The 25,905-nt window shown below is 54.4% G+C and overlaps 1 protein-coding gene across 1 annotated transcript in view; it reads right to left on the bottom strand.

The window, feature by feature from the left end:
* Window positions 1-1,779: 1,779 nt before the first annotated feature.
* Window positions 1,780-25,905, bottom strand: part of PTPA (protein phosphatase 2 phosphatase activator) — a 29,171-nt gene continuing 5,045 nt past the window's right edge. The window contains exons 4-10 of the mRNA XM_068414057.1: window positions 21,580-21,705; window positions 20,711-20,828; window positions 19,319-19,418; window positions 18,040-18,164; window positions 17,440-17,540; window positions 12,886-12,993; window positions 1,780-6,248 (exon numbers count right to left, since the gene is read on the bottom strand). Coding sequence (XP_068270158.1) covers window positions 6,174-6,248; window positions 12,886-12,993; window positions 17,440-17,540; window positions 18,040-18,164; window positions 19,319-19,418; window positions 20,711-20,828; window positions 21,580-21,705 — 753 coding nt within the window. The 3' untranslated portion in view covers window positions 1,780-6,173. The remainder of the gene's footprint in view (window positions 6,249-12,885; window positions 12,994-17,439; window positions 17,541-18,039; window positions 18,165-19,318; window positions 19,419-20,710; window positions 20,829-21,579; window positions 21,706-25,905) is intronic.

Below are 25,905 nucleotides of genomic sequence, written 5' to 3'. Positions count from 1 at the left end.
CCTCAGAGGTGCGTGTTCAGGACAGGCAGGATGAGGGGCGCAACCGAAGTCTGGCAGGTCCAGCAAGAGCAGCACGTGGAAACACTACAAGATGGAGGAAACCTGGTCCCTCTGACCCCAATTTCAAATTTATCTTTTTTTTTTTTGGTATCTCAGGTTGCAGTGAAGAGGCCCACACGGCCAGGCTGGGCTGAGCAGAAATGGGAGGAGCTGCTGGAAGTCGTGAGATGCTCCAGCCAGGCAGTGAGACATCTGGAGAGGCCAACCCCTGCCCCAGCTCCCTGGATTTCATGTTACTGATGCATTTATGTCCTGTCATGCCTGGATTTACTGGGTTTACAAAGCAGGACAGTGCTTTTATTCTTGGTCTCCAGGTGGGAAACTGAGATGGCGTCCTTAGTTAAGGTCTGCAGTACAGTAGGCAACTGACCCCCCATCTTCTGAATCCACCCAACCAGGGGGCAGCTCTCATGTACAGGCAATTTATATTTGACTCTCTCCCCAGGGACTCATCTCCAATCTTCTCCCTTTAATTATAAAAATTAGTAGGTTTGAGGTATATTTGAGGGGTTTTCCTTTCCTGTGTCGACAAAGCGCAACACTTGCTGACTCTAACCCCAAACTCTCTGTGACACAGATACCCTGGCAATTATAAAATATATTTCCAAAATATAAAAAAAATACTTCCAAGATCGCTCCATAAACCCCTCTGCTCTTGCTATTAGTATGCATTAACATTTTATTGGTGTTACAGGATGAAACATCCAGCCTTGCAGCTCCAGTGGGCTTGGGGATTTCCAGCATCCTGCAATATGTATCCGTGCAGAGGAAATTAAAATGTGGATGGATCAGCAAGATACAGTCAAATCCTCTACAGTAATTTGGAGAAGACTAAACTCTGGTGCTAGTGGAGCATATTCCAAGCTGTCTAATAGAGAGCTGATGATCTCGGTAACAGCCTTTTTGTAAGTTTTATTCTTGCCTACAAGGGAATTTTTTCAAAGGGGATATGTAAAATCTAAACTCGTCTTTTTAAAGGTATATGCTGTGAACACGGAGCAGACAGACCCTCTGCAGAGCAGTCGCTTTGTGATCAGCCAGTACCAAAGAAAAGAATTCGCTCCAGTATCTTACAACCTAGATGGAATTTCCTTCCAACCACCACACCAGTCAATTTGATACAGTCTGCAGCCATGATGGGACACATCGACTCAGGAATATTGGCCTGCTCTGCTCCTTTAGCAATAGGACAACACACACCTCCTTGAGCAACATCACCACGTGAAACCCAAAGCGGTGTGTCTACACGAAGGCTGTAGAGCAGTGCTGGTGCACCTCACTAACTCTGCATACATGAGGTGGTCTACAGCTACACAACTACTCATCAGGCTGGGGTCCAGCACCATAGACCTCACCCTCTCCAAAAAAACTTGTTTCCACCCATAAAACTGGGAGGAATTCATGTCAAAATAGATAAGCTGGGTACCTTGACTTGTGCAGTGCAGTCTGCTTGGGTTTCTCTCTCCCAGGTGTCTTAGAAACAGAAGAACTGATAAGGAACTGCTCCTCTGCTTTCTCCCCTTCCTCCATTCATAGGCTCAGCAAATCCTTGAGCACATCCTTAATCCATTTTTACAAAAGGAAGCAAGTATGTGCTCAGGACTTAAACACGCACCTTGGTGCCCGCTGGACCAGGGCCCCGCAGCGCCGCTCCCCCAAGACGCTGCTCCTGGTTCCGTGGGTTTGCATGCATCGAGCATTAAGGAGCCCAAATTCTGATGAGGATTTCGATGTCATTTATTATCTGTATTACAGTTGCAACTGAGAACATGGGGAGTGACTTGTTCCAATTTTAGCGACAACTGTATTTACGCCCTGCGTAGAGCCAGCCGATGTAGACATTCCCAAGCCCAGGCTTTTTATAGCAAGCAGAAGCACCCACTCCACCCCCTCAAAAGCCTTTCCTAACCCCCAAAGCCTGCTCACAGCCTTGTGCTCTTCAGAACAAGCATATCTCCAAGCTAAAGATGCCCGTCATGGTTCAGCCCTTGCTGAATCTGACATGGAGGCAGCCCTTTTTCCATTTGGCTCATCCTAGTTTGAAGTTTGGCACAATTTTTACAAGATCTGCTCAGGGAAAGACGTGTCTCTCCCCAGGACACTCAAAGAGTTTGTTCCGATGTCAATGGGAAGAGTGCTCACCCACCGAAAGGGAAGCAACGTTGAAGGATGAAGCTCTCTCCTCTTGGCTGTTAGAGCATGACATGACCTCCAAAAGCCCTGTTACATTCTACATCTGAGCCAGGAGAGTCCTTGTTGAAGCAGCGACGAGATCCCTGTGAGCTTCTCAACCGTAGAAGGTTCCCACTGGCACATTGGCAGCGGGAGAGTTCAAGTTACGTTAGCAGTTATCGTTACCCACCAATTCCACCTTCTCCCACCCATTTCTGCCTCCTTCTCTCTCTCAGGAAGTCAACGCAGTTGCAGGGACACAGTGCAGCATCCAGGGCTCTTGTGTGGTTCAACACCAGCTCCTTGGGGTATGAAGTACGTCTTCATCCTGGAAACTGCCAGCTCAGGTTTTGCTGCTCAACAAATGCTGGTCCTGCAGTGGGGACTTCTTGGTTTATTTAATAGCAGGAACCCAGCCCTACGTAATGGAGCTGAGCCGCACACCAGGGACAAGTTAATACAGCAACAACGGCATGAAACGGTTCTATTTTTTATTCTTTTACTACTATCTATCACCGCACAAGGCTGCTTCTCTTAACTCTTACTTCATTTATTACTGGCTGCCACGAACGATCATTTATAAAGGAGGGCTGCGAAGGAAGAGACGGGCGAAGGTTGACGGCGATTTGCAAAACGCGCCCCGTGTAAAGGCAACAGCTGTTAAACAGAAACACGAACCAGCCTACGCGTTGCAAGCCCAAAGGATCCAGTTCTGAGAACTGAACTTAAAAAAAACAGCTTGGTCAGCGGGCTGAGTGGGAAGATGGTGAGAAACCCACACCACGTCTGCTTCCCCTTCACTGCGCGTCACGTTCACCAAAGGACACGTTCAAGATGAATTCAAGTGCCTTCAAATAAAACATCTGTGACCCAAGATGACGTTTCTGCTCACCATCCATCCCTCCACGCTGCTGCCACTTCTAGCAACGTGCACTCACACAGTTGGCCTGTGTTGGAGAAGGTATCACCCAGCAATAAGAAAACCAGCATTCGCTAAGCATATCTACGCTAGCTCCAACCACTTGTGAGAAGGTCCAGGTATAATTTTCTATATAAATCCAACAAAGCTGCTGAGCTAAACTGACGCTGGAAGTCCTGAGTCAGCCCCTACAGCAGGTCAGGAAAAACATCTGAAGAAAAAGGTTCCAGTTCTCACCCTGCCTCAGAAACAAGGCTCAAACGTCCTTTGGTTATGAGAGTCTCTGGTCTTCAAGAGGTGTTTGCTGGCCCAGGAACAGGCTTCGCACATCACCTACCTGCCAAGTCCAAGCTGGGAGAGAGCAGGGTGGACACAGAAAAAAGTTAAATAAATAAATAAAACATAGTGTATAACAGAAGGACACCTAGGAAGGACACGCAGACAGACTGGGTACACTTGCTTCATGCAGTTAAATAACGAGACAGTTTTGGTGCAAGCAAGAGATCAACCACCAACACAGCAAGTGCCTCCACAAAGCCTCAGCCCTGTGCCGAAGGCTCCAGCCATCAGCTTCACTGGCTCCGCTCCCAAAGCTGGAGCAAACCTCAGTCCGAGAGAGACCAACAGAGTCACCAGTGCAAAACACAGAGACTTTAATTAAAACCACAACGTGGGAGGAGGTGGGGAGTGCTGCTTTGGGCATCGAGCGGCCGGGGGTGCTGCTACATGTGCGGACCCACAAGGAGCGGAGCAGAGCCCCGAGAACTTGTGACGGACAGCGGTGGGAGTCAGAGGAAGGCAAGCGGCCGACTGCCACGCGAAGGGGGCACATCCCAAGTGGGCTGATAAGACTCAAACAAGAATTAGCTGCTTGAAGTCCAAAAATCCCTAGCAGGACAGATGTGCAGGCTCAGGTAAGCAAGAAACAGAGCCCTACGTGAGCCTCCTCCCACCTCCTCGGCAGGTCCCAAGCCTAGGGACACCGTCCCCAGGGAGCAGTGGCTGCAGCTGCAGGGGAAGGAAGCACCTCCCCACCCTTTTTTGGTGCTGTATTTCACATTCTTGGTGTCCCTCCCATGCGTGGATGTCAACATTTCCACCCATCCTTTTGCACAGAAGCCCCATTTCCATATGATGACCAGGAGAGAGGCATTCCCGACCCTTGGGCAGCTTTGGGGAACCACGGGCTTTAGCTCGGGCACTGCCAGCCAGATGCTGCACAGCCATTTAAAGCATGGTGACGCTTGCCCAAAGCCACCCAGCAACGCAAGGGGACACAGGTGGAGATGCCTGGGGTCTCCGCTCCAGGCACTGGCTGCTAAACTGCTCCACTGGAGATGGACTCATCGAGTCCCAGCAAGCACACAGAGCTCCAGCACCGCTCCAGGAGTGGGTCTGTTTGGAAAGCCAAGAAAAGACACTCGTCTCATTTAGGAGTAAGCCAAGACTTAAGCCCAGTCTTCTGTGTCCATTTAAAATGCAAGTTTCTGCAGTGCAGCAGCGAAAGCCGAGGAGCCTGGCTGGGGGCAGCCCCACCGCCCCCTCTGTGGTCTGCGGGAGCACCAGAGGAAGGATCCCTGCTGCCCCCAACCCCCAGCAAACACCAGACCAGAGCCCTGTCCCCCCCGCACCCGGCTTGGGAACCCCAAGAAGAAACATCCCCTCTCCAGCTGCAAAGTTGCAGACCACCTTGGCCAACACCCATGGACACGACAGCTCATCTCAAACCCAGCACCAGCTGCTTCTGCCCTCCCAGGGATGCTGCTGGTATGATCTGGACCACATCCCCCTTCATTCTGCCTTGGAGACGCCGCTGCTGGTGGCACTGGAAGCGTGGTCCCTCTGCCCAAGGTCCAGCACGGCCACACCAGCAGGGAACGACAAAGGGAAAGAGCTTTCTCCAGGTGTAACCCCCCGTCCTGGGCTATTTATGCTTTTTGTTTCCAGCGCGGGTATATAAATGCACGTGAAGCCGCATGCTTGCCCCTGACGCTGCCTTCGCTCCAGGGAACGTCTCCCTAACAGAGCTAGGGAACATGCTGCTTTGTGGGGAAATCCCTTTGCTATGGGGCTGTCACTACAATTTATGACCAAGCAGTGGCAACCGTGGTCACCTCGTGCCAGTGAGGCCAGCCCAGCCCTGGGGCAGCAAAGCACGGAGGAGAAACGGGGAGTGCAGAGGGCAGGCTGGACCCAGCGATGAACGTGTGTGAACACGTGAGGGTTTGTGCCCGTTAAGAGGGAGCCTGAGCGTGTGTCGCTCGAGCAGTGCCTTTGCATAGCTGTTCCCACAGAGCCGGGTCCCTCCAGGGACCTTGTCTCCAGCTCCAGAGCCAGCTCAGACCCCCGCAGCCCAGAAGATTCCCAGCTTCACGCGAGAGAAGAGGCGGTGGGAAAGGAAGACCCAGGGACCTTTGCAGAAGAGATGGAGGGAGGGGGCTTTCCTTACCCAGAAAAAGGGAGAGACGGCACCCTGGGCTTCCAGCAACCCACAGACCTTCCCTACAACTTCCCTGACCCACCCCAGACCTCCTGGTGCAAGCTGAGGTGGTGGCCTACAGACACGTGCAGGCTCACACCTCACCCCTCGCAGTGGTTTCCCAAACCAAACAGCAGCAGGAAACTTCCATGAAATTCAAAAGGGAAATTGCAGTTACCACTGCCCGACACACGCACACACGCCTTCCTCCCCTCCACACCCCCCTCCTCCCGTGCAGGGGTGCGGAGGCAGCCCCTGCCCAAACCCCATTCACATGCCCAGAGCCGCCCACGGACGCAGCAGCAGCACAGCCCTGGCTCGGTCACTGGTGAGACATCCCGGTGCTGGGGACGCGCAAGGGAAGTGGCTCCGGGTCCGGTCTCCCGTGCAAGGCCGGCGAGTGCTTTGGGTCTGCGGTTGCCGATGAGGGTGTGCAGGAATGAATGGGCTGTGTGTAACGGGCGAGGTGATGAGGAGGGGGTGAGGGGAGGAGGAAGATCGCCGCCCTACGCCTCCGCTGCCTCTGCTCCTCCCGCGGCCTCCTTAGGACGTCACAGGCTGGATGGGGAGCAGGCTGCCGAACTTAAAGTGCTGGATCACAGGAAACTTCTCCAGGCACTGCAGGAGGGGAGATAAAGAGGGGTGAGTTCAGGAGACATTTCCACCCCACACACACAGACTTGGCTGCATCCTGCTCCCGGGGTCAGGAGGCAGCGAGCTGGGGGTCGCTCGGCTCAGCTGCGGGCAGAGGGATCAGTCCCGTGTCTCCCCCCAAGATTCCCATCAGGCTCCTCAGCCCAGGAACATTTCATAACCCCATCCCCGTCCCTTCAGCCAGAGCCTTTTGCTTGCTGGAATTCAGGCCTGAAGCAGGAGCAGAAGAGGCATGTTTATGTCAGCAGCTTTCTCTCTCACCACCTCTCATTGCTCATGCTGATCTCTTTGAAGAGCTTCACCCTACAAACCCTTGGAGAACTGCAGAAACTCCCCAGGGAAGAGCCTCTCCCTCCCCAGGACGGTGCCCGTGCTCCGGGTTCAAGGCACCATCCTGCAGCTGCAAGGAGCAGCACAAACTGCGTTCTGGATTCTCAGGCCTTCGACAGACAAGCACCAGGGATCCCGCTGCCGTAGTTTAAGACGTGATCCTGTTCCCAAGGACCCCTTGCCCCTGAAATTCCCACCTCCCGTTGCAGAGGAAGGGTCGAGGGAGCGTGGATCACAGATCACACATGTGCACTATGAGGCAGCTTAGCTCAGAGCTGCTTCACCCAGCTCAGACCGGGCGCTGTGCAGGGACAGCTGGGCTGCGAGGGCACAGCCCCTCCGCTCACCAGCCCGCCAGGGACTGCGCTCAACAACCACCTCAAACGTTGCCAGCACTCGCCTGGCAGAGCCACTCAGAGCTCTGGTTTTTTGAGTCACTGCACACTCAGAGCGCCCAAAACTCCCCGAGAGCACAGAGCAGATGCACCTCCGGACACACGGACCTCGGCAGCACGCGTACGCCAACGCAGCAGCTGCACCTACACCAACATCACCCACGGTACCTCAGGGTGGTTGTGCTAAACAAGGGCTGTAGACCACCTCAGGGTGCTGCAATGGGGACTCATCTACCAGGGCGCTTGGGACCACGGCTAGTGAGATGGTGGCCACCTCCCCGCTGCAGGCAGAAGGGCAAGTTCTTCCCTCCCTAGACAGCACGGTATAAAGAGGAGAAAAGAAACCCAAGTGCCCTGTGTCTCAGGAGGAGAGCCCTTCCCCTCTGCTCAGCTGGGTCATGGGTCTGCTGATGGGAGACTTATTCTACAGGAGACGGGAAGTACACACAACCAAAGCACAGCAGCCACCAGGAGTCCACCTAGTCCCGGCAACTCCTTGGCACACACAGCACCCACTCAGAGCCGGGGTGGATGGGATGCTGCACCAGGCAGGCGCCCAGCTCCCCACGAGCTGCAGACCCAGCAGCAGGAGGGTGTCAAGGCCACGCTGACTCCTGCCTGTAACCAGCAGCCTCCTGGGCAGATCCCGGGGACAAGACGCATGGCTTCTTTCTCCAGACACTTCTTCAAAGCACAGTTCCTTCCTACCAAAGGGAGGCAAGAGCCGTGTCGTAGTTACAACTCTCCTTTCCGTAGGAAGGAGCGTTGTGCCCTCCACGGGGCCGAGCTGAACCCGCTGCAGCAGGGGAGACCCCAGCTCTGGGGACAGGGAGGAAGCGGGGTGCTGCAGCCAGCTCTTCACCCCAAGGCAGGGCAGAGGCAGGCAGCCTGCCCTCGTGCTGTCATCACGGGCAAGCAGGAGGATTTGTGCTCAGAAGCCCAGGCCTATGGTAATCCCTTTGGAGCCAGATGTCAGACAACTGGTTCCAGCACAACTGAACTGCTTGTAAGCACACTGGAGCCAAAGTAAGTTTGGAGATGGTGAAAGTAGAGCACGGCTGTATCCGCTCCTGGTGAATAACAGCCATGCAGAGAACCACAAGCCTCCATGGCAAGGCACCAAGGAGAAGTCCTGTGACCATCAGGGCACATCACCTTCAAAGCTTCCTAACGCTCAGAGGTGCTGCCATCTCCCAGCACAACCCCTTAGACAAACCCTGAGAGGAAGCAGTGCTGGATAGCAGTGACGTGAGGGAAGAACAGAGAAAATGAATATTGGAGATGTTGGAACACTAGAAATTCATCCCAACTAGCTCCAAGGAGTCCCATGAAGACCAGACTGGTTTGGGCTCTGCATGAAGAGACTTTACCACCAGTGGAAGAACGGGAATCCATTCTACTTAACACACTGACAGCCCAAGAAGAGACAAGTTGAGAAACTTTTCCTCCTCTATCCAGCAGGATTAGCACAAATTTACTGGATTATTAGAGGTGCCAAGAGACAGGACCCTCCTTGCACCACTTGTGGGTGAAACTCAGCCAACACTAGCTCAATGGAGGGGACAGGCTTATTTTCTTCTTGCCATCACCTTGATCATGTTGAAGGCCTGCTCAGGACTCAACTGGGGAGTAGAAACATGCATCAGGTCCAGCCTTTAAAGATGGAACTAGAACTAGATTAGTTACAACAGAAAGTATTTTCCGACTGACTGCAGCAGAGAAGGAAAGGTTAGGAGACTCAAAAGCAGGCTCAGGGGAAAAACATCAAGGCTGCTGCTTTAACCACACTCTTTTCTGTCGACTTCTTCACTTGCCTTTGATGGAGAGAACAAGAAAAGCCCTTGCACTTCCAAGCAAACACATCTTCATGCATTATATCTATATTATAAATAGATACATTTGAGATTTCATAAATACACAGAGCTGAAGACACGTTGTCTTCAGTCTACTGCCCATCCACAGACTGCAGCAATGGCCCTGGAGCACCTGGAGCCACACCAGAGCTCTCAGCCACCCAGACACACCTGGGCTTTCTGTCGGCTGTTTAAAGTCATCCCATAGAGGGGACAGAGCGGAGACAAAGCATCCAGAGTTCTTTTTAAATGAACCAGGTCTGGGGACTGTCCCACTCCTGCCAAGTGAGAGCAGGTTGCGAGTGAACATTTGATTTCTCCTGGCCTGCTTCTGGCAAGTGAGCCCTTCGCCCTGCTGCTGCCTCCACTCAAACCCGGTCACGGTCAGTGCCGCCCAGCACTTCTCAGCCACCCCAGACGTGTTAAGGAGCTGGAACCTCCATCCAAGTGTCTGATTTCACCTGATCTAATTGCAGCAGGTGATCAGAGGGGCAGGGAGAAGGGAGGGGGGAAAAAAAAAGAAATCTTGCTCTCACCTTAACCAGTCAGACAGAAAGCAACACCACAACCCCAAACCTGCCCTCTCTTCACTATCACACGCCCTGAGCTCTGCCACAGAAACTGCCTGCCTTCAGCTGGACGAAGACCCATCAGCACTTCGGGGTTGTTGGCTCACTTATCTTCTGCTAATCTTGTCAGTGGTTAATTGGAGAAAGACCACAAGGGTGAAGGCAACACATCTGGGAACACCGAGCAGAAACTTGCTCCAGGAGCCAGCAGCAAACGGACAAGATCTTCCAGAGTGACTGTGGATGCCTACGCTGAAACACGCAGAAGGATCCAGTTTTCAAGGCTGAAGGCTCAGCGGTTCCTGAACACTGTGTCCCTCCCAGAAAATCAAAGAGATCTTCCAGTTGCAAATACTGGTAAAAGCTGCACGGCCAAGCACACCATAACTGACAGCTCTGTCCAGCCACACTGCCATGTCCATGCTCCTCTCATCTCCCAAGCCAGGCAGGAACCAGCCGCGCCAGCAGCGGGGTGGGAGCCCCCCCAGAGCAGACAAAGAACCAGTGAGGACCCCTCAGCAGGAGTCCCCCCTCTCTGCCCATCCAGGTGAACACAGGCACCTTGCAGTGCCAGGAGATGACACCGCTGCATGAGGACCACGTGCTTAGGAACAGCGCTTTAAGGCCTACAAATGTTCTTTGAGGAAAAAAACTAAATTTAAAGCGCCTTGATTGACTCAATGTTTTCTACACCTGAGCCTAAATTCGTGTCATTACTCTTCCTAGCAGCTTTTGCATTCCCCCTCGACACAGCTACATCTCTAGATATTTCCAGAAACCCACAGGTACTGGATCTGGCATTTCTACACAGAATGTCATCTGCTGTTCAAAACAGACCGAGGCCTCCAGAAAAGACCATGTCTTGGGTGCACCTAAAAAAGCCAAAGAATTTCCCAGTCTCTAGAGGACCCCGGGCCGCGCTGTCTAGCAGTCACTAGCGGTGTTCCCCAGGGCTCAGTTCTGGGGCCGGTGCTGTTCAATATCTCTATAGATGATCTAGACGTAGGCATTGAGTGCACCCTCAGCAAATTTGCAGATGACACCAAGCTGGGTGGGAGTGTCGATCTGCTGGAGGGTACGAAGGCCCTGCAGAGGGATCTGGACAGGTTGGATAGATGGGCCGAGACCAACGGCATGAGGTTCAACAAGAACAAGTGCCGGGTCTTACACTTTGGCCACAACAACCCCCTGCAGCGCTACAGGCTGGGGGAAGAGTGGTTAGAAAGCGGCCCAGTGGAAAGAGCCCTGGGGGTGCTGATCGACAGCTGGCTAAACATGAGCCAGCGGTGTGCCCAGGTGGCCAAGGCGGCCAATGGCATCCTGGCCTCTATTAGGAATAGTGTAGCCAGCCGGTCTGGGGAAGTGATCGTCCCTCTGTACTGGGCACTGGTGAGGCCGCACCTTGAATCCTGTGTCCAGTTGTGGGCCCCACACTTCAAGGAAGATGTTGAGGTGTTGGAGCGAGTCCAGAGGAGGGCGACCAAGCTGGTGAAGGGTCTGGAGGGTCTGACCTACGAGGAACGGCTGAGGGAGCTGGGGGTGTTTAGCCTGGAGAAGAGGAGGCTCAGAGGTGACCTTAGTGCAGTCTACAACTACCTGAAGGGAGGTTGTAGTGAAGTGGGAGTCAGCCTCTTCTCCCAGGCAACCAGCGATAGGACAAGAGGACACAGCCTCAAGCTTCGCCAGGGGAGGGTCAGGTTGGACATTAGGAAGCATTTCTTCTCAGCAAGGGTCATTAGCCATTGGAAGGGGCTGCCCAGGGAGGTGGTGGAGTCACCACCTCTGGAGGGGTTTAAGAAAAGACTGGACATGGCACTTAGTGCCCTGGTCTAGTTGACATGGTGGTGTCAGGGCAACGGTTGGACTCGATCCCAGAGGTCTCTTCCAACCTGATTCTGTCTCCAGCAGGCCAGGTGGATCTGCCAGCCCACGATGGCCCCGTGACATCAGCGGACACGCACACCGCACCATGGGCACATCACTGCCAAGCTCCTCCAGCCACGTACGTGGTACACGAGGTGGGAGCAACCACAGGGCATGTGGGGCACCAGGCAGGAGCACCCGCACAGCGCGGGGCACACAGGATGCCAGGGGAGCACCCAAACTGGGCGAGAAGTAACTGGTCCAAAGCAAAGGGAAGACCACGGCAGGGCTGTTGAGGCAGCAGCAGACCACGCTCAGGCTCTAGGTTTGAGGGAACCCATGGTTCACTTTAACAGCACTCCCAGCGCCGGGGGCTTCCCTCGAGACCCCCCAGCTCTCACACGAGAGCCTCCAGCTCAGGGTTTCCCAGCAGGCAGCATCTCCAGCCCCCATGACGGAGCTGCGAGCGGGGGCAGTCCCGAAGGGGCAGCCCAGGGGCACCCCTCCAAAGAGCAGCCAGCCGAGGGGGGTCGACCCCCAGCCCCGCTTCTCCTCTTTGGAGGCCGGGAGGAAAGCTGAGCTGGGGGCGGAAGGAGCCAGCGGGCCTGGGAGTGACACCTCGCAGATTAGAGAGGTATGTGGCCTGGAACCTAAACACAGGATGTGCAGAGGAAAGGCTGGGGGAGGGAGCGCGGAGTTCGGCACAGTTAACCCCTTTGTGCGCTGGGCCTGAGCAGAGCTGCCCCCCCCCGCCGAGCCTCTGCCATATGTCCCAGCAACAGGAGCACGGCAGAGACCACAGGGTACAGGATTAACTCCTTCAAGCCTCACTGGTCTCCCCGGGTGAACCAGGGAGCTGGGCCATCCCTGCTCCTCCAACGGTGACTCCCTGCAGGGCCGGCACGGTCCCATCCTTCCCAGCAAGAGATGCCGCCTGTCCGCCGTTCCCTCCGGAGGCCCAGATGCGGCCGTTCCTGTCCTGCTTCCTCAAGCTCAGGGTTAGCTCGAGCAGGAAGGAGAGATAAGGCAGAGCCAAAAGTGCCCGGTTCCCCAGGTCAGGGTTCGCCAGGAAAGCCGGCTGGGGCAGCGCCAGCAGAGCCCCGGCGGGTGGAGGGCTGCCAAGCCGGGGAGGCAGCCGTGGCCTCGCCGGTCCGGCACGCTGCATGTGTGGGACTTGTAGCGAGGGGAGATCAGTAGGAAGCGTTCAGCCTGCTCTGGGGCTCTTGAAACGTGGGATGATAATTTAAACTAAGTCTCCTCCAGCAGTGCGGGGACCAGAGGGACAAGCAGGTCAAGACATCGGCCCTAATTTGGAGACCTGCAGCTTGCACTATGGGAAGATGAGAAATGGCAGCAGTCCTGTCTGCAAGGAATGGCCATGCTGGGATTGGTTTGGGGGCAGACACTGGGCAGGCAGGAGCCTCTTCCTAGCCAGCAGCACCTGAACTGCCAAGGGCTCCCAAGACACATTCAGCACGGGGTAGCAACCGGCTGTGCCGGGGAACCCAAGCCAAGGAGCAGCAGATCTGACCCCCAGCGAAGTGGGAGGAGGCGTGTGGCCAAGCAGCCTCCCCCTGCCCACGGCGCTCACCTCTGCCTTGTACATGCGGATGAGGCCCTGGTTGACCTTGGACCAGGAGGGCACGGCGCTGATGTTCCAGAGCTGGTTGGAGTGCTCGGCAAAGGGGCCCGTCTTCATCTGAAAGAGACCCGAGCGCGGGGCTGAGGGAGCCGGGCCAGCCAGGAAGCTCGTGCACCAGCAGTGACTCACGCTCACACTCTCTCCAAGCAAACATTCCCACCAAGCCCTGTGACCCGCGCACCAGCCACCTCACTGCGCCTTCCCCCGCTCCCTCCACGCTCCCTCCCGCTGCGGCCACATCACATGAAGCCCTGGCAATCCAGCTCCCCCACCTTCCCTGATAAAATTAAGCCTTTTCCTGCCACGCTTTCCTAATCAGACCTCCCTTCGCACACCTCCCTTTTAACGACTGCATTAAAAAAGCCCCACCTAAGTCCCGTTCTCCCCTCGCCCCAGTAGAGCTTGGCTCAACGCTGTTCCTATTCTACCCAGAAACCTCCCAGTGCAGCACTGCTGGGCTTTCCAAGAAAATGACTCATTCCCCATTCAGATCAACAACAAGCAGCAGCGACAACCGCCGCTGCCTCCCCTGAATGCAGAGGGCAGCGCAGGTTGGCAGCAGCTCCCGTGCCCGCAGCCCGCTGCACACCTGCCTCTGGCAGATGAGGGCTCCAGGGGAGGCAGGAGCAGAGGGACACGCTCCAGTCCCGCTCTCCAAACCGGCTCCAGAGCCACAAGTTGCTAGCTTGCAGCAGATGCTTTGAATTTTATTTTTTTTTTTTAATATTCCAGTTTTTCTCCTCCCAGGGCGAGGGGTTTGGAGGAGGGAGGGCAGGGGGGAAGCTGCGATCAGGGACAGTTGCATGTAGATTCCCTGGGTAGTTGTCTCTCTTTCTCCTCCATGAACAAAAACAGACCCTCAGGGAGAAAAAGAAATACAACGCAGCCACTCTGCCTGAGCGAAGTTCCCATGACATCAGAAACCACAAGGCCGAAGCTCACGCTAAAAAGGAGCGTGGGGAGAGAGGAATCTCTTGGACTCCCGTTCTCGACTCGAGGCTCCAGCAGCTAACCCCTTCCCTCCACGCACGCACAGGCCTGGGGCGAGGGTGGGAAAAGAGCCTCCAAAACCACCTCTCTGCCCACTGTAAAAGCAAGCAACGCTGATCAATCTGCTTTGGGAAATCGCTGCTGCCCTTCTGCAAGGTCTGGGCGGCACCAGCCTGCAGCAGAGAAGGAAAGAGAGAGGGAAAGGGGGGGGGGAAGGAACCCAAAAAACCCCACTGCCAGGAGGACAACGTGTTTCAAACCCGCTGACCTCGGGGCTGGAGCACTCAGGGAAGCGGGTCTGTAGTTTTGTCCCTGCCAGGAGCGTGCGGACACGTCCCCGCTTCCCCTCGGTTGGGGTGAGCCGGGGGATGACGGATGGGCCGCTCCCGCTCCCCTCCCGCGCGTGCTTTCCTCGCGGACACAACACCAAGCACACAGATACACAAAGCACGACGTTACCCGACAGAGCCGGCGAGGATTTTGGCACCCAAGTTAAAGGCTGCCGGGGAGCTCAGCGCCAGGCGGCTCGCTCAAAGCATCCCCCCCGTACGGGAGATTTGCCTGGGTGCGTTTGGACGCCAGACCTTCCTCCAGCATCGCCGCCCTTCGCAGGGGCACAGCTGGCATCAGCCACCACCACCACGCTTTGCTTCTCCCCCCTTCCCAAGCTGGAGCGAGCGTGCCGGAGAGCACGGAGGAGGCGAGCGCGGCTGGCCGGCCGCACGCTCGTGCCTGGGGCTGTGCAAGAGCCTGGCATGGTCGCCACCACGTCCCTCCTCACCCGGGGTGCCCAGCAAGGGACGGCTTGGCTACGGTTTCAAACTGAAGAGGGAAAAATAAGGGGGACGAGGGGGGAACAAAAAAAAAGAACAAAAAACATCTCCTTCCACCCATAAAGGGCGAAGAGGGAGAGCCAGGGGGGAGAGCGAGAGGCAGCGAGCGCGCTGCAGTCCCGCAGTGACCCCAGGGGAACAGTGAGTCAGAGCAGCCATATTGAGCAGGAAATTACTCACAGACGCGGCGTTCCTGCCTCTCGGTTCCCAAGAGAATCGGCCTTTTGTAAATGGTTCCTCTGTCAGTGCCGGGGGGAGGGGGACGGCTGAGGCTGTGCTTTCCTGTCAGCTCCTTCCCTTCCAGCAGAAACCCGAGCCCTCCCTTCCCAAACCTCCAAATTTAGAAGCCAGATTGAAGCTGAAATTCCTGCTGCCTGCCCTGGGCCCTCGGAGGAGCATCTGGGCGACCACACTGATCCACTGCAGCAGCCGGGGCCTCCCCAGCACCCCTCTTCTGCACACACACACACACACACACACAGAGCGCTGCCCTCGCTGCCCTCCACAGCCCCTAGTGCGGCAGGCACCGCAGAGATGCTCCCAAACCTTCCTCATCCTCGCACCTACAGGTACCACAGGCACCCCGCAGCACGCTTTGGCAGGCGAGGCGGCAGCAGGGCGCTAGCTCGAGTCCCAGCCAGCTCCCTAAACCTCACCCTATTTAAGAACCACGCGTTCAGGTCCCAAACCACCCCGCAGATTTCCCAGCAGCAGAGCAGCTCACGCGAGGCTCACTGCCGTGGTGCTGCTGTAAAGAGGATGCCTCGGCGGGGTCAGCCTGGCCATCATCTCGCTGCTACATTAAGAGCCTGAGGTTTAAATATACACATGGCAAACACCACGACGGTGCGTATTCATATCCCTGAAACGTCACCCAGGGGCTGAGAAAAATATCCACTCAAGAGAATATTCTCTTGGTTGAAAGAAAACAACCTGCCTCGGCTGTAGCTTGCTGAAACAAAACCTGCTCTCATGTCAGTGAGACGTACCAGACCCACTGTGGGAACTGTTGTGGTGTCTGCTACGTGTTTAACACCTTTAAAGGAGAGCTGTTTCCAGCTGACAAGCTCAGAAGAAAATAATATCGTGCATTTATTAGTGTCTTCAATCCTTTCGATCTTTTTCCCTGCTATTTTGTTTTGTTGTTGAATTTGGAGAGGAAGCGTTTGGAGGGCACTGGAGGCTGCCTCAGCCCCCTCTAGTGGCACTAACAGCCTTCCCGGGCATTTGGGAGAGAGAAAACAAATTTTAAGCAGTAAAATCTTTACAAAAAGGAAGCAGTGCCCGCACGGGGCCGGCCCGAACCCGGGAGGGGTTCCCCCCCCAATTCCCACCGTTCTCCACCAACGTGCAGTCAGTTCTGTGAAAAGCCTACCAAAAAGCTAACCTGCTGCAGGCTGAGGCCGAGGGACCCGAAGCAGCAGCACAGTCTGTGTATTTTAAACTTTCCATGTCATCTGTGCGCTGCTGTTTTCTACACACACACGCCAAGGGACGCAGGTTGTTAGTTTTCAGCAGGTTAGTGCACTGCCTGGGTATTACAGAAGCCCAAATTAAAATAAATCTTAGAGCATTGTGGCTCCTGCTTTCCACTCCTTGCCTTGATCTCTTCCACCAGCACCTCTTTACTACCCACGGCACGACTCATCCCCGCATTAAGGCTCAAACCCTGCAAGGTGCGAAGTACCAACAAACCCTACCAGATTCAGCAGGACTTGACACAACATCAGCCGGGGTTTGAGCCAAAGGCTCCTATGAAAATTGCCTACATGAGAGGCTAAGTTCATACTCCGTAACCTCCCTCCTCATCTAATCACTAAATCAGAGAGGCGAGGAGGGGGGAAAGCGAATGGAACAAAGGGGAAGAACCGCACTCTGTTCTTCAAAAGGAATCCCCTCAACCCTCTCTCACCAGAGACAAGAAACCTCCCACCACAACAGAGCGTGTGGCTCTTGCTCTCCCTGCCCAGACCGTGCAGCAAGGGGGATGGTAGAAACACGGCCAGGTCATCCACTGCAGCTGAGGGCAGAAAGCCGTGAGCTCCCTCGTTGAGGAACACCACCCATGGTCAGCAACACGCTGATTATCACCAGTCCCTCACCCAAGGGCCCCACAGTGCTTGAGCAGAAACATGGTCCTGATAGTGTTGCCAGCTCAGTGAACCTCAGCTCCATCTCTGCTCTAGATCGTTTGCAAATAAGGCCTATTTAATTGGCAACTCTTTTGATAGAACCTGGAGGAGACCAAGCTGCACGGAAGTTTGGGAGCCTGCCCTAAGCAAGGGGAGGCCCAGGGCCTGCCAGGCAGCACCCGATGGCTGGAGGGAAGGGAGGTTATCTTGGCAAGCCCAGTCATTTGCAGCTCCTACTTCATCTTCCTAGCATACTTGCAGGCACCAGTCTTCTCCATCCAAGTTCCCACTGACTGATCCAAGCGATGATCCAAGGTTACAGCTCCCTTCAACTGCAATCCACAGCCCATCTAGCTTAATTATACTTTCCTCCCAACATCCCTGTCTCAACTCATTCAAGCAGAGCACCTCAGACATGCAACAACGGTTCATCCGCACGGTTCCATGAGAGCGAACAAACAAGCAAAGGAGGAAGAGAAAACCACAACCAGAGCCAAGTGTCTAATACCAAGGTAACTTCCCTGTGGGACCAACCTCCCAGTCCTCACCTCTGTAATGAAGAGGATGCACTCCAGGAACATGAAGTCCTTATGGTTTTCGTTTACCACCTTCTCATCAACAAAGTGTCGAGGCTCCAGATTCGGATGGTCTAAAAGAAGTAAAAGACAATAGGAAGTAACCTGTATGGCACCCCCATTGAGACCCAAGTTCAATCAGGTCTTGCCCTGCCCCTCTTCCAGAAGAAACATGATCCTCCCATCAGGGCTCCTCAGAAGGCAGCACAGAGCTGCTCCCTTCCATCTCATTTCCCACTCCGGTGCCTCATCAGCGAGAGCACCTGGTAAACTCCCCAGGGCAGAAAATGTGTTATTTAGCACCAAAACCAAGACTCTTTTAGAAAGCTTGTAGTCATTGCAATAAAGACAGATGTACTGTGCAAGGAAGCCTTCCATCTCCCAACCTAAGCAACCAGCTTTATTTGGAAAGCTGAGGAAAAAAAAAAAAATATCCAAGCCCCAAGCAATCTCTTCTGCTGTATTATACACAAATTTGACATATTTGAATTTAAAAGTCAGTCCCAAGCCCCATCATCTTTGCAACCCAGACAGAGGGGGCAGGCTGGGACACGAGAAGATTTTTATTAGTACCTATCAGCTGGGAACTGCCCCATATGAAAGGCAGAAATTGGAAGTCATCCAAGCCCCACACGCCCTGGCTGCCAGCAGGTTCCATCCTGTAGGTCTTCTGAAGTTTTCGCATCACTTCTAGGTACCTGAGACCAAAGAGAGAAGGAAGGGTCAAGACAAGGCCTTCTGCCTTCATTGACTCACATGAGGACAAGAACAACCAGTTTGGAGAAGGACACAACCTCTATCACTTGCAAGCAGGACCCCCACATACAGAGTACACAGAATACATATTCAGCTCCTTTGCACAGAAAGCAGCCTGACAGTAGGTATAGTTGCAAATAGCAGCACCTTCTAAAAATCGGTGGTTTTTACACCAAATTCACTAAGAAAGCAAGTAGCAGGGCTTGGCTTTATCTGCAGTGTCTTATATTGGTGCAGATCTTTCCCCACGCCCACTGGTATTTGAAGACATTGACGCTTTGCTCTCCTTCAGCAACTTCCAAAAGAGCTCAGAAAGCTTTCTACCTCATGACAACCGCTGCTTCCACTTTTCAGGTGGAAAATTAAAGCTGGTTTCCATGCCACCAAACAGTGATACAGATGGGATTAGATCTCTGGACTCCAAACACCCATTCCACCAGTTTCATCACTACCAACTCTACCTCCTGGGCTGGAAACACATCTAGAGCAGCAATGGAGGCCTGCCAGCTTCATAGATGTTTTTTTTTAATGCCTGAAGAGATGTTAGATCCTCTGATCAGATATTCCTGTCTATCAGAAAGCACAGAGCTCCACCCACATACCTCTGCGCAGCTCAATAACTTGTGCTCAACTACAGTAACTTTTCAGAAAGACACTCAGCCTCTAACAGCCAAGGTACTATCACCCCTTTTGGAGATGGTTATAATGGGTCACTGCACAGTCCATTAAAAAGTACATTTGCCTCCTAATTTTGTACAAATTTGTCTTCAGTTTTCCTCTGCCCTTTTTCCCCAGGCCAACAAGCCCTTCAGCACTCACTTTCTCAAATTATGTACACGTCTTTGTAGAAGGCCCTTGATTTGCCCAGCTCACCCCCCAGGAGGCTCTTCTTACAATTTCTCACTCCCAAATGGGTGCGGAGGAGTGGGAGAAAGGGAAAGAACGGGGGCACAGTCAGCCCAGACCACAGGAGGAGTCTGGTGTACAGAACAGGCAGTGACACCTCACACATCTGAGACAGCTGGAAGTGGACGCTGTGAGGGATCTGCCCCCACACAGCCCAATGCTTCCAGCCCTTCTCCTTCCATTACCTCACCTGTTAAATACTTTAAAGACGATGGCCATCTGGTCATCCACTCTGAGCACGCCGATTTTGCAGAGGCAGCAGAGAAAGGCTGCAAATGCAGCTTCGTGCCCTGGAGTCAAAAGAGATAAAGAGATGTGACACTGGTGTCTCTGGTCCCCAGGACCACCTTTCTGTGAGCACCACAACGGCTCTTCAGAAACCACAGCAGTCACATTCCCCACGTAAAGAGCCCCAGCCAGCTGTCCCTAAGGTGCTCCCTCATCCTATTAATGACATGAGCTGACAATATTTCATCCCCACACAGCACCCACCCAAAGTACACCTTCTAGACATTCCTAAGGTGATTATTAACTCCAATAAATTAAAAAAAAAAGTTATTGAGGAAAACCAGCTCCAACACTGGGTGTGCTGGGAGCAAGGCAGGGCCTTTCCCAGGAGCTTGGCACGGCAGGGAAGTAGAGCACTGCAGAGTATCTGCTCGGGGGATGCAAAGGAACCTCACATCTGCAAGTCAACAGATTTCCTCCCGCTTCAAAAATATCTGTGTCAGAAGGATGCAGATCCCACGACACTGCCAGGGTCAGCCTGTCCCAGAAGGTACTGGGGGCTCAGGCTGAGCGTCTGCAGCTCGGTCCTCCAGCTAACAGCACGGAAAAGAAACAACCAGCAAAACCAGAGCAACGTCTTTCAGTGGAAGGGACCACAGAAGAAGGGAGGGTACAAGATCAGCAGCTCCACGCAATGGAGAAGTGCAGCTCCCAGTGCAGGAACGAGGCGCACCTGTGGTCTAGCCACTGTGAGCTAGGACATGGGTCACTGGCTTGGGTCACACTGGAGGGGAGGAAAGGCCAAATTTCCTTCCCTGAGCTGACAAAAACCCAGTCAGTGGGTCCCTTTCCAAAGACAACATCTCCCCCTGGTGCCGGCGAGCCGCAGCTCTCCTGGCAAGCACTGCACAGCCTCCAGCTCCTCATCCTTTTACCCACGTCCTCCTCTTCTCCCTGCCCAGGTCCAAAGTCTTGTTTCCTTGCACCCACGGTGTCTTGCTCTCCTGCCTTTTGGCGAGGACGCTCTCCTCAGCACACCACCTGTCCTCCAGACAGAGAGCAGAGCATGCAGACGATTCTGGATTTAAGTTTAACTGAAGCCAGCGTAGTTACTCCAACCTGCAGTTATCTCCTTAGGTGCAAAATGCTCCTACCTTCAGATTTCAAAGCCCCTCTGTACGCAGTGATGTCACTTCTAGGGAGCACCAGACCTCAGGCCACCTCCTACTGAACACAACCTTGGTTCCCATTCTAGTTCCAATTCAAGTAATTATATTTTATCCCTCTAAACTGCATGGCACCAGAGGGTCACTGCCCGAGAAGCCAAGCCTCAACCAGCAGCATGCCCAGGTACCTGTGCCATAGTCGATGCGGGTGGAGTTCCCCACGGATTCCTTCAGGTACACGGCCACTTCTGGGGCAGCGTCAGCCAAATGCTTGGGGATCACTGTTGCCACCAACTTTTCTGCTTCCTGAAAGACACAAAAGACTCCCTCGAGTGAGTGCAGATCTGCCACAGTCCCCAGGAGCAAGTCACCCTCTGCACAGTCACTGCTGCAGAGTGGGAGCTGCAATGGTGCACTCCTACAATGGCCAGAGCCAGCATGACAGAGGAGCAAATCCTCTTGTCGAAGAAGTCATCTCCAGAGATGGAGCAATGCAGGGAGAATTTGTCTGGACACTTATCCAGGCCACACACATCCTCTAGGGAAGAAAAGCTTCACCATCCAAGTACACCAACCCAGTTACCCCTGAGTCATATCCAGGACAAAAGCATTAATAAAGCAGCAGACCACCTGCAAGCTCACTGCTGCTGGGACTGTGCCTGTGTCACCTCCAGAGCTTGGTGCAGGGCAAGTGCTCTGAGCTGAAGTTTCACAGCCTTCCTCTGATTTTGTGTGTCACCCATCTGCTAGCAGACACAGCAGGCAGCTACAAAGCAAAGGAGTTCCTTGGCCTTGGAGGGCCCTCACGGACCGTTCAGGTCTTGGAGACCCAGCCAAGAGCATTTACATGGACTGTATGCTCTCATAAGAGGAGAGGACAGCACCAGATCAGGGGTAAGTGACGCATATCAAGAGGTGGATCCTTCACAGCTTATCTGAGCAATTCCACTGTAGGCTGCTTGGCTGCCACACAAGGGAGCCATTCTGCTACCCCTGCTGAGCACACTGCCCTTCTGTAGGAGCTGTCTGTAGCACTGCACGTGAAAGACATGCTCACCTGGTCTAGTTTGGCGTACCAGGTCCTGAAGGCTTTGTTCCCAAAGCGAGAAGGTTGATCCACTGGCGGGGTTTCATCGATCCATCTGTCAAGGGTGTTCAGAAGAGCCACCAGCTTTTCAATGGGCTACAGAAAGAGACAAAGATGACAGCTCTCAGTGACATAAAACAGAGCAGTCCCCCAGGCTCCAACATCTCTGCCCCGATTGGAGTCGTTAAAGCCCACGCCATCCTTCCTAAGGGTGGCAAGCAGAAACAGGATGGGCCAACCCTCCCCAAAATGCAGAGGGGCCAGGAAAATCATCCTTCCCCTCAGAAGATCAGTCCAGTACAAAGCCCAGCCTGAGGCAGGCTCTCCAGTCGCCCACACAGTCTTTCATGAGCTGTAACAGCACTACGCTCCAAAACCTCTGGGAGAGTTACAGCAAGCTCCCAGCTGTAGGGCACACAGGACTGAGAGCAGGGAAGCGCTGCACAGCTCAGGGATCTCCAACCCAAAACTCAGGCTCTGCATCTTGCGGGTCCTGCGTCCCCCAAGGGATACAGCACAGATCCTCACCAGTGGCTGATGACGTGATTTAGAGGCCCTTCTCAAGGTTTCTAGTCTTTGTCCTGAGGTGTCTCTTAGGAGCCAGGACCAGCAGGGATGGTGTTAGGATTTGTACAGCACCCACTGCAGCAGGGCCTAATTGCAAATCAACCTTCTCACCACGATTCCTGTTGCTTCAAACTCATACCACCCAGACTGCTACAGCAGCTCCAACCCAGTGATACCCACTGCACGTGGCAAAATACAGCCTCCCCAGGGGAAGAGGCAGCCTGGTTTGCCCACCAGTGGCCTCATCAGAGCAAGCATGAGAAGCTCTTGGCTCTCAGAGCAATGTCTCAATACAAACACAAAGCCCATGGGAAGAGAAATGCAACAGCAAGACAACAGAGCCATCTTTCTTACACCTAGTGCTGGAAGGAGAAAGCGAGGAACCTGTGGAGGACGTATGAGAGTGACTGGAGGAGGCACTGCTGTGGCCGTGAAGGACAAGAAGAGTTGCAACAGGCAACAGAGCACGATGTCTCAAGTGGTACTGTCAGAACCAGGGCTGCCCAACGCACACGGCCTCCTCCCTGCCCTGCCCGTACAGCTGGGCAACGGCTACACCCCACACACCAAGAGGCAGCACCGTAGGCAGCACTTTAAGCAGCTCCAAACAGTTTTAGGAGGCTCTGCCAACAACTGGCCAAGCCTGCCAGAGGCTCTGGGATTCTCCTCCGCCGACTCCAAGCAGCTGGAGAGCCGTCAGCCACCACAGCAGCTGGCCAGGCCCCGGGCAATGTAGGCTCCTCTGTCTCGAGAGGGGATTCCTCCTTCAAGGGGACAAAGAGGACAGTAGAAGCGGCGGCTGGTTTGACTTTGCTGGAGGCATCAACCGTGTGAAGCCGGCTGGTCTCCTGGGCTGTGGTTCAATTCTTCATGCTGCCTGCCGGGAGGACGAGGAAACAGCCGAGCCCAGCAAGTTTCCAGCCCTTGAAGTGCCACTCGAAGGGGGCGGGTGGAGAGCCGTGCTGCCGCCGAACCGGCTGCGGATCGCTCCCCGTGCCCCCCGCTGCCAGAGGAAGGGTCTCACGGCAGACACAGCCCCGCACAGCCAGCGGCTCCTCAGGAGCTGAGGACATGGTGGGATCGGCCAGTGGGAAGCAGGGTCAGGCAGGGGAGGGATCCACCCACCCCAAGGACCTTGACATTTGGCCACTGAGCCAGGCTAGAGGACAAGAGCTGAGCACACCAGGAACACAAAAGACCCACATGCCAAGGGACACGGGGGCCAGAAGCTCTGGGTGAGGCGGCAAGCTGGAGCCACTAACGGGCCAGTGCCCCAGGCTCCTGTGGACCGAGGCAGCGCAGCCCTCTCTGCTTCAGCTCCCACTGCCCAAAACGCTGCAGGAACCCCGTGTCTCCCCACTGCACCGGGCTCGGACTCAGCTCTACTCCTTCCTGGCTATTGCATTCCCCTCCAATTAAGCAACAGCGTCCCCAGCACTGGGTTGCCTTTAATAATTAAGTCGTGATGGTGATTTATCCACCAGCACCAGCAGCTCATTACGAGCAGCTACCATACTGCAAACCCCTCTCAGCGAGCGCGCGGTGCTGCCTGGATAAAGGGCTGGCACGGACCAGCTCCTTCCCCCTCCCCAGCTCTGTCCACAGGCCTTGGGGAGTCCAACCTCCCCTTCCCCACTCGCTTGCTTTAAAGGGATTAAAAAGGCCAGCCCCACTGAACGCGGGAGAGCAGGACCCAGCTGCTGGCTCAGCCATGCCAATAAATAATTAAAGAGATGTGGCTCGTTTTGGGCTCAAGGCCCTTTGAAAAGGGGGTTACTAAAAGAAGCAGCTTCCCATTGTCCAGCAGAGGAAACTTGTGCATCCAGGGCTGACGCCCGCGGGGGAGAAGGAGGGGAAGTGCAGAGCTTACGGGAACACAACCACCAGCACCGCCGCAGCCTTGTTTTGCCTGGCTGGGTTTTTAAGCTCTATTTTTGCTTTACCTTTCCAGTGATCAAAGCAAGGGCAGCCTCCCCCTCGCTCTCCTTGCTCTTCTCGTTGTGCTGATTTTGCATCCCCTTGACCCCGAGCCTGCCACCGGTCCCAAAGGCAAACCACAGAGCCTCCTCCAGAGCAGAGACCTGTCAGCGTCTCTCAAGAGCAAGGGGCCAGGCAGGCGGAGGTGCTGAGATGGCATCACGGCAGCCAAAGCTGCCTGTGGGGACCAAACCCGCTCCTGTGGGGACCAAACCCGCCCCTGTGGGCTCCTCCGGCCCTGTCAGAGTGTGGAGCTGCTAAAATCGGGGCATTGGCTGCTTCCCCCGCTTCCCTCCTGGAACCAGAACAAGCCACGAGGCCAGGCAGGTTCCCCCAGCGCTGTCTGAAGGGAAGGTTTGCTCCTCACACAGCCAAAATTAACCTCCTCCTCGCTGCACTGCTCCTCTGATCGAAGTCACAGCTTCGAAAAGCTGCTCCAGGCTGCAGCCCCAGCAGCCGCTGCGCAGATCCCCCACATGAAAAGCTCTCCCCTCCAGGAGGAGAAGGCAGGTCACAGCCTATCAGTCACGCAACCTTGTGCCAGACACAGTGTCTACGCCAGAGTCCTAAACAACAGCTCAGCTATCACTGCTTGTCAGATGCCTCCAGCAAAACCCCAGACAGCTCCACGCAGTTTTTCAGTAAGAGCAGAGCAAGCTCAGCAAGTCTCAGAAGGGGCTCAGTCCCCAAAGGATACAGCTCTTTCTCCAGCAGTTTGGTATCGACTCTGGAAACCATTAAGCTGTCTCTTTCAAAGCACAGCAGACCAGACTTTTTTTTTTTCCCCCACAGCAAAGCAGTACCAGTAAGTCGTGGAGAGGATACACATTCAGCAGAAAGGATTCCAGGAGGTCATTTGCCAAAGCAAGGCGTCCCCAGCGTTTGATCAGGGAGGAAGAGGGGATGGCACAAAAGCACATCAGCAGCAGGTACAGCAAAAGAGAAGAAAGCAGAGCGGAGATGCAAGCAGAGGCCACGAGGGGCTGAGCCGTTAAAAGCACAGATAAGCAGTCTGATCTACAAACGAACCCGCGTGAACAGGCAGCCTCATCAACAAGGCAACCCTGGGGATGCTCCACCTGTGCCTCAAGTCACAGGCTTCTGCTCTCCCCGGCGCGAGGGGAGTGAGACACGTTCCCTGCCACTTCCCAAGCAGTCAGGATCGTGTCTCTTGTTTGGCACCTGGGCTGGGACTACGGATGGAAAACATTGACTCCAAGAAGGATCTTCTGCACGGGCACAGCCCTGATACAGCTGTTCCTAGAGAGCTGACAGCTCAAAGGCGTTGGTGGAAGAGGGTTTTTTTTTTTTCCCCTTTGTTTTGCTCATTTTTCATGCTTTGTTTCCCTAGAACTGCTCTGTGAATGGCTGGGAACGAGCGAGATCATGACAATGACAAAACTCAAAGGTGAAATACAAACAGTGGAAAGCAAGAACAGCATTTGACAGCAGTTTCTATTGCACTGAAGGAACAAAAGGTGGACACAAAGCCTGTTAGGGAGGGACGCTCATTATCCCTGATCCCCCCCATGAACTACAAGCAAGTTTCTCATTCACACCCTGGCTCCTAGAAGGGAAGGCTGGCCTTAACACGCCTGCTTCACACATAAATGAGTGGGTGAAAGATCATCGCAAGCTGCCTTCCCGCACCAGAACAAAGCCATAAACACACAGGGCCCAGCCTGCTTCCCATTCTGCCTACATCTTTTTAGACTACTCCCAGCTTTCTTGCACAGTTTACTCTGAACAGTA

The sequence above is a fragment of the Nyctibius grandis genome, chromosome 16 (assembly GCF_013368605.1).
Source record: "Nyctibius grandis isolate bNycGra1 chromosome 16, bNycGra1.pri, whole genome shotgun sequence".
Taxonomy (NCBI): domain Eukaryota; kingdom Metazoa; phylum Chordata; class Aves; order Nyctibiiformes; family Nyctibiidae; genus Nyctibius; species Nyctibius grandis.
Note: the sequence above shows the minus strand (reverse complement) of the source record. Positions and strands in the feature narration are given on the sequence as shown.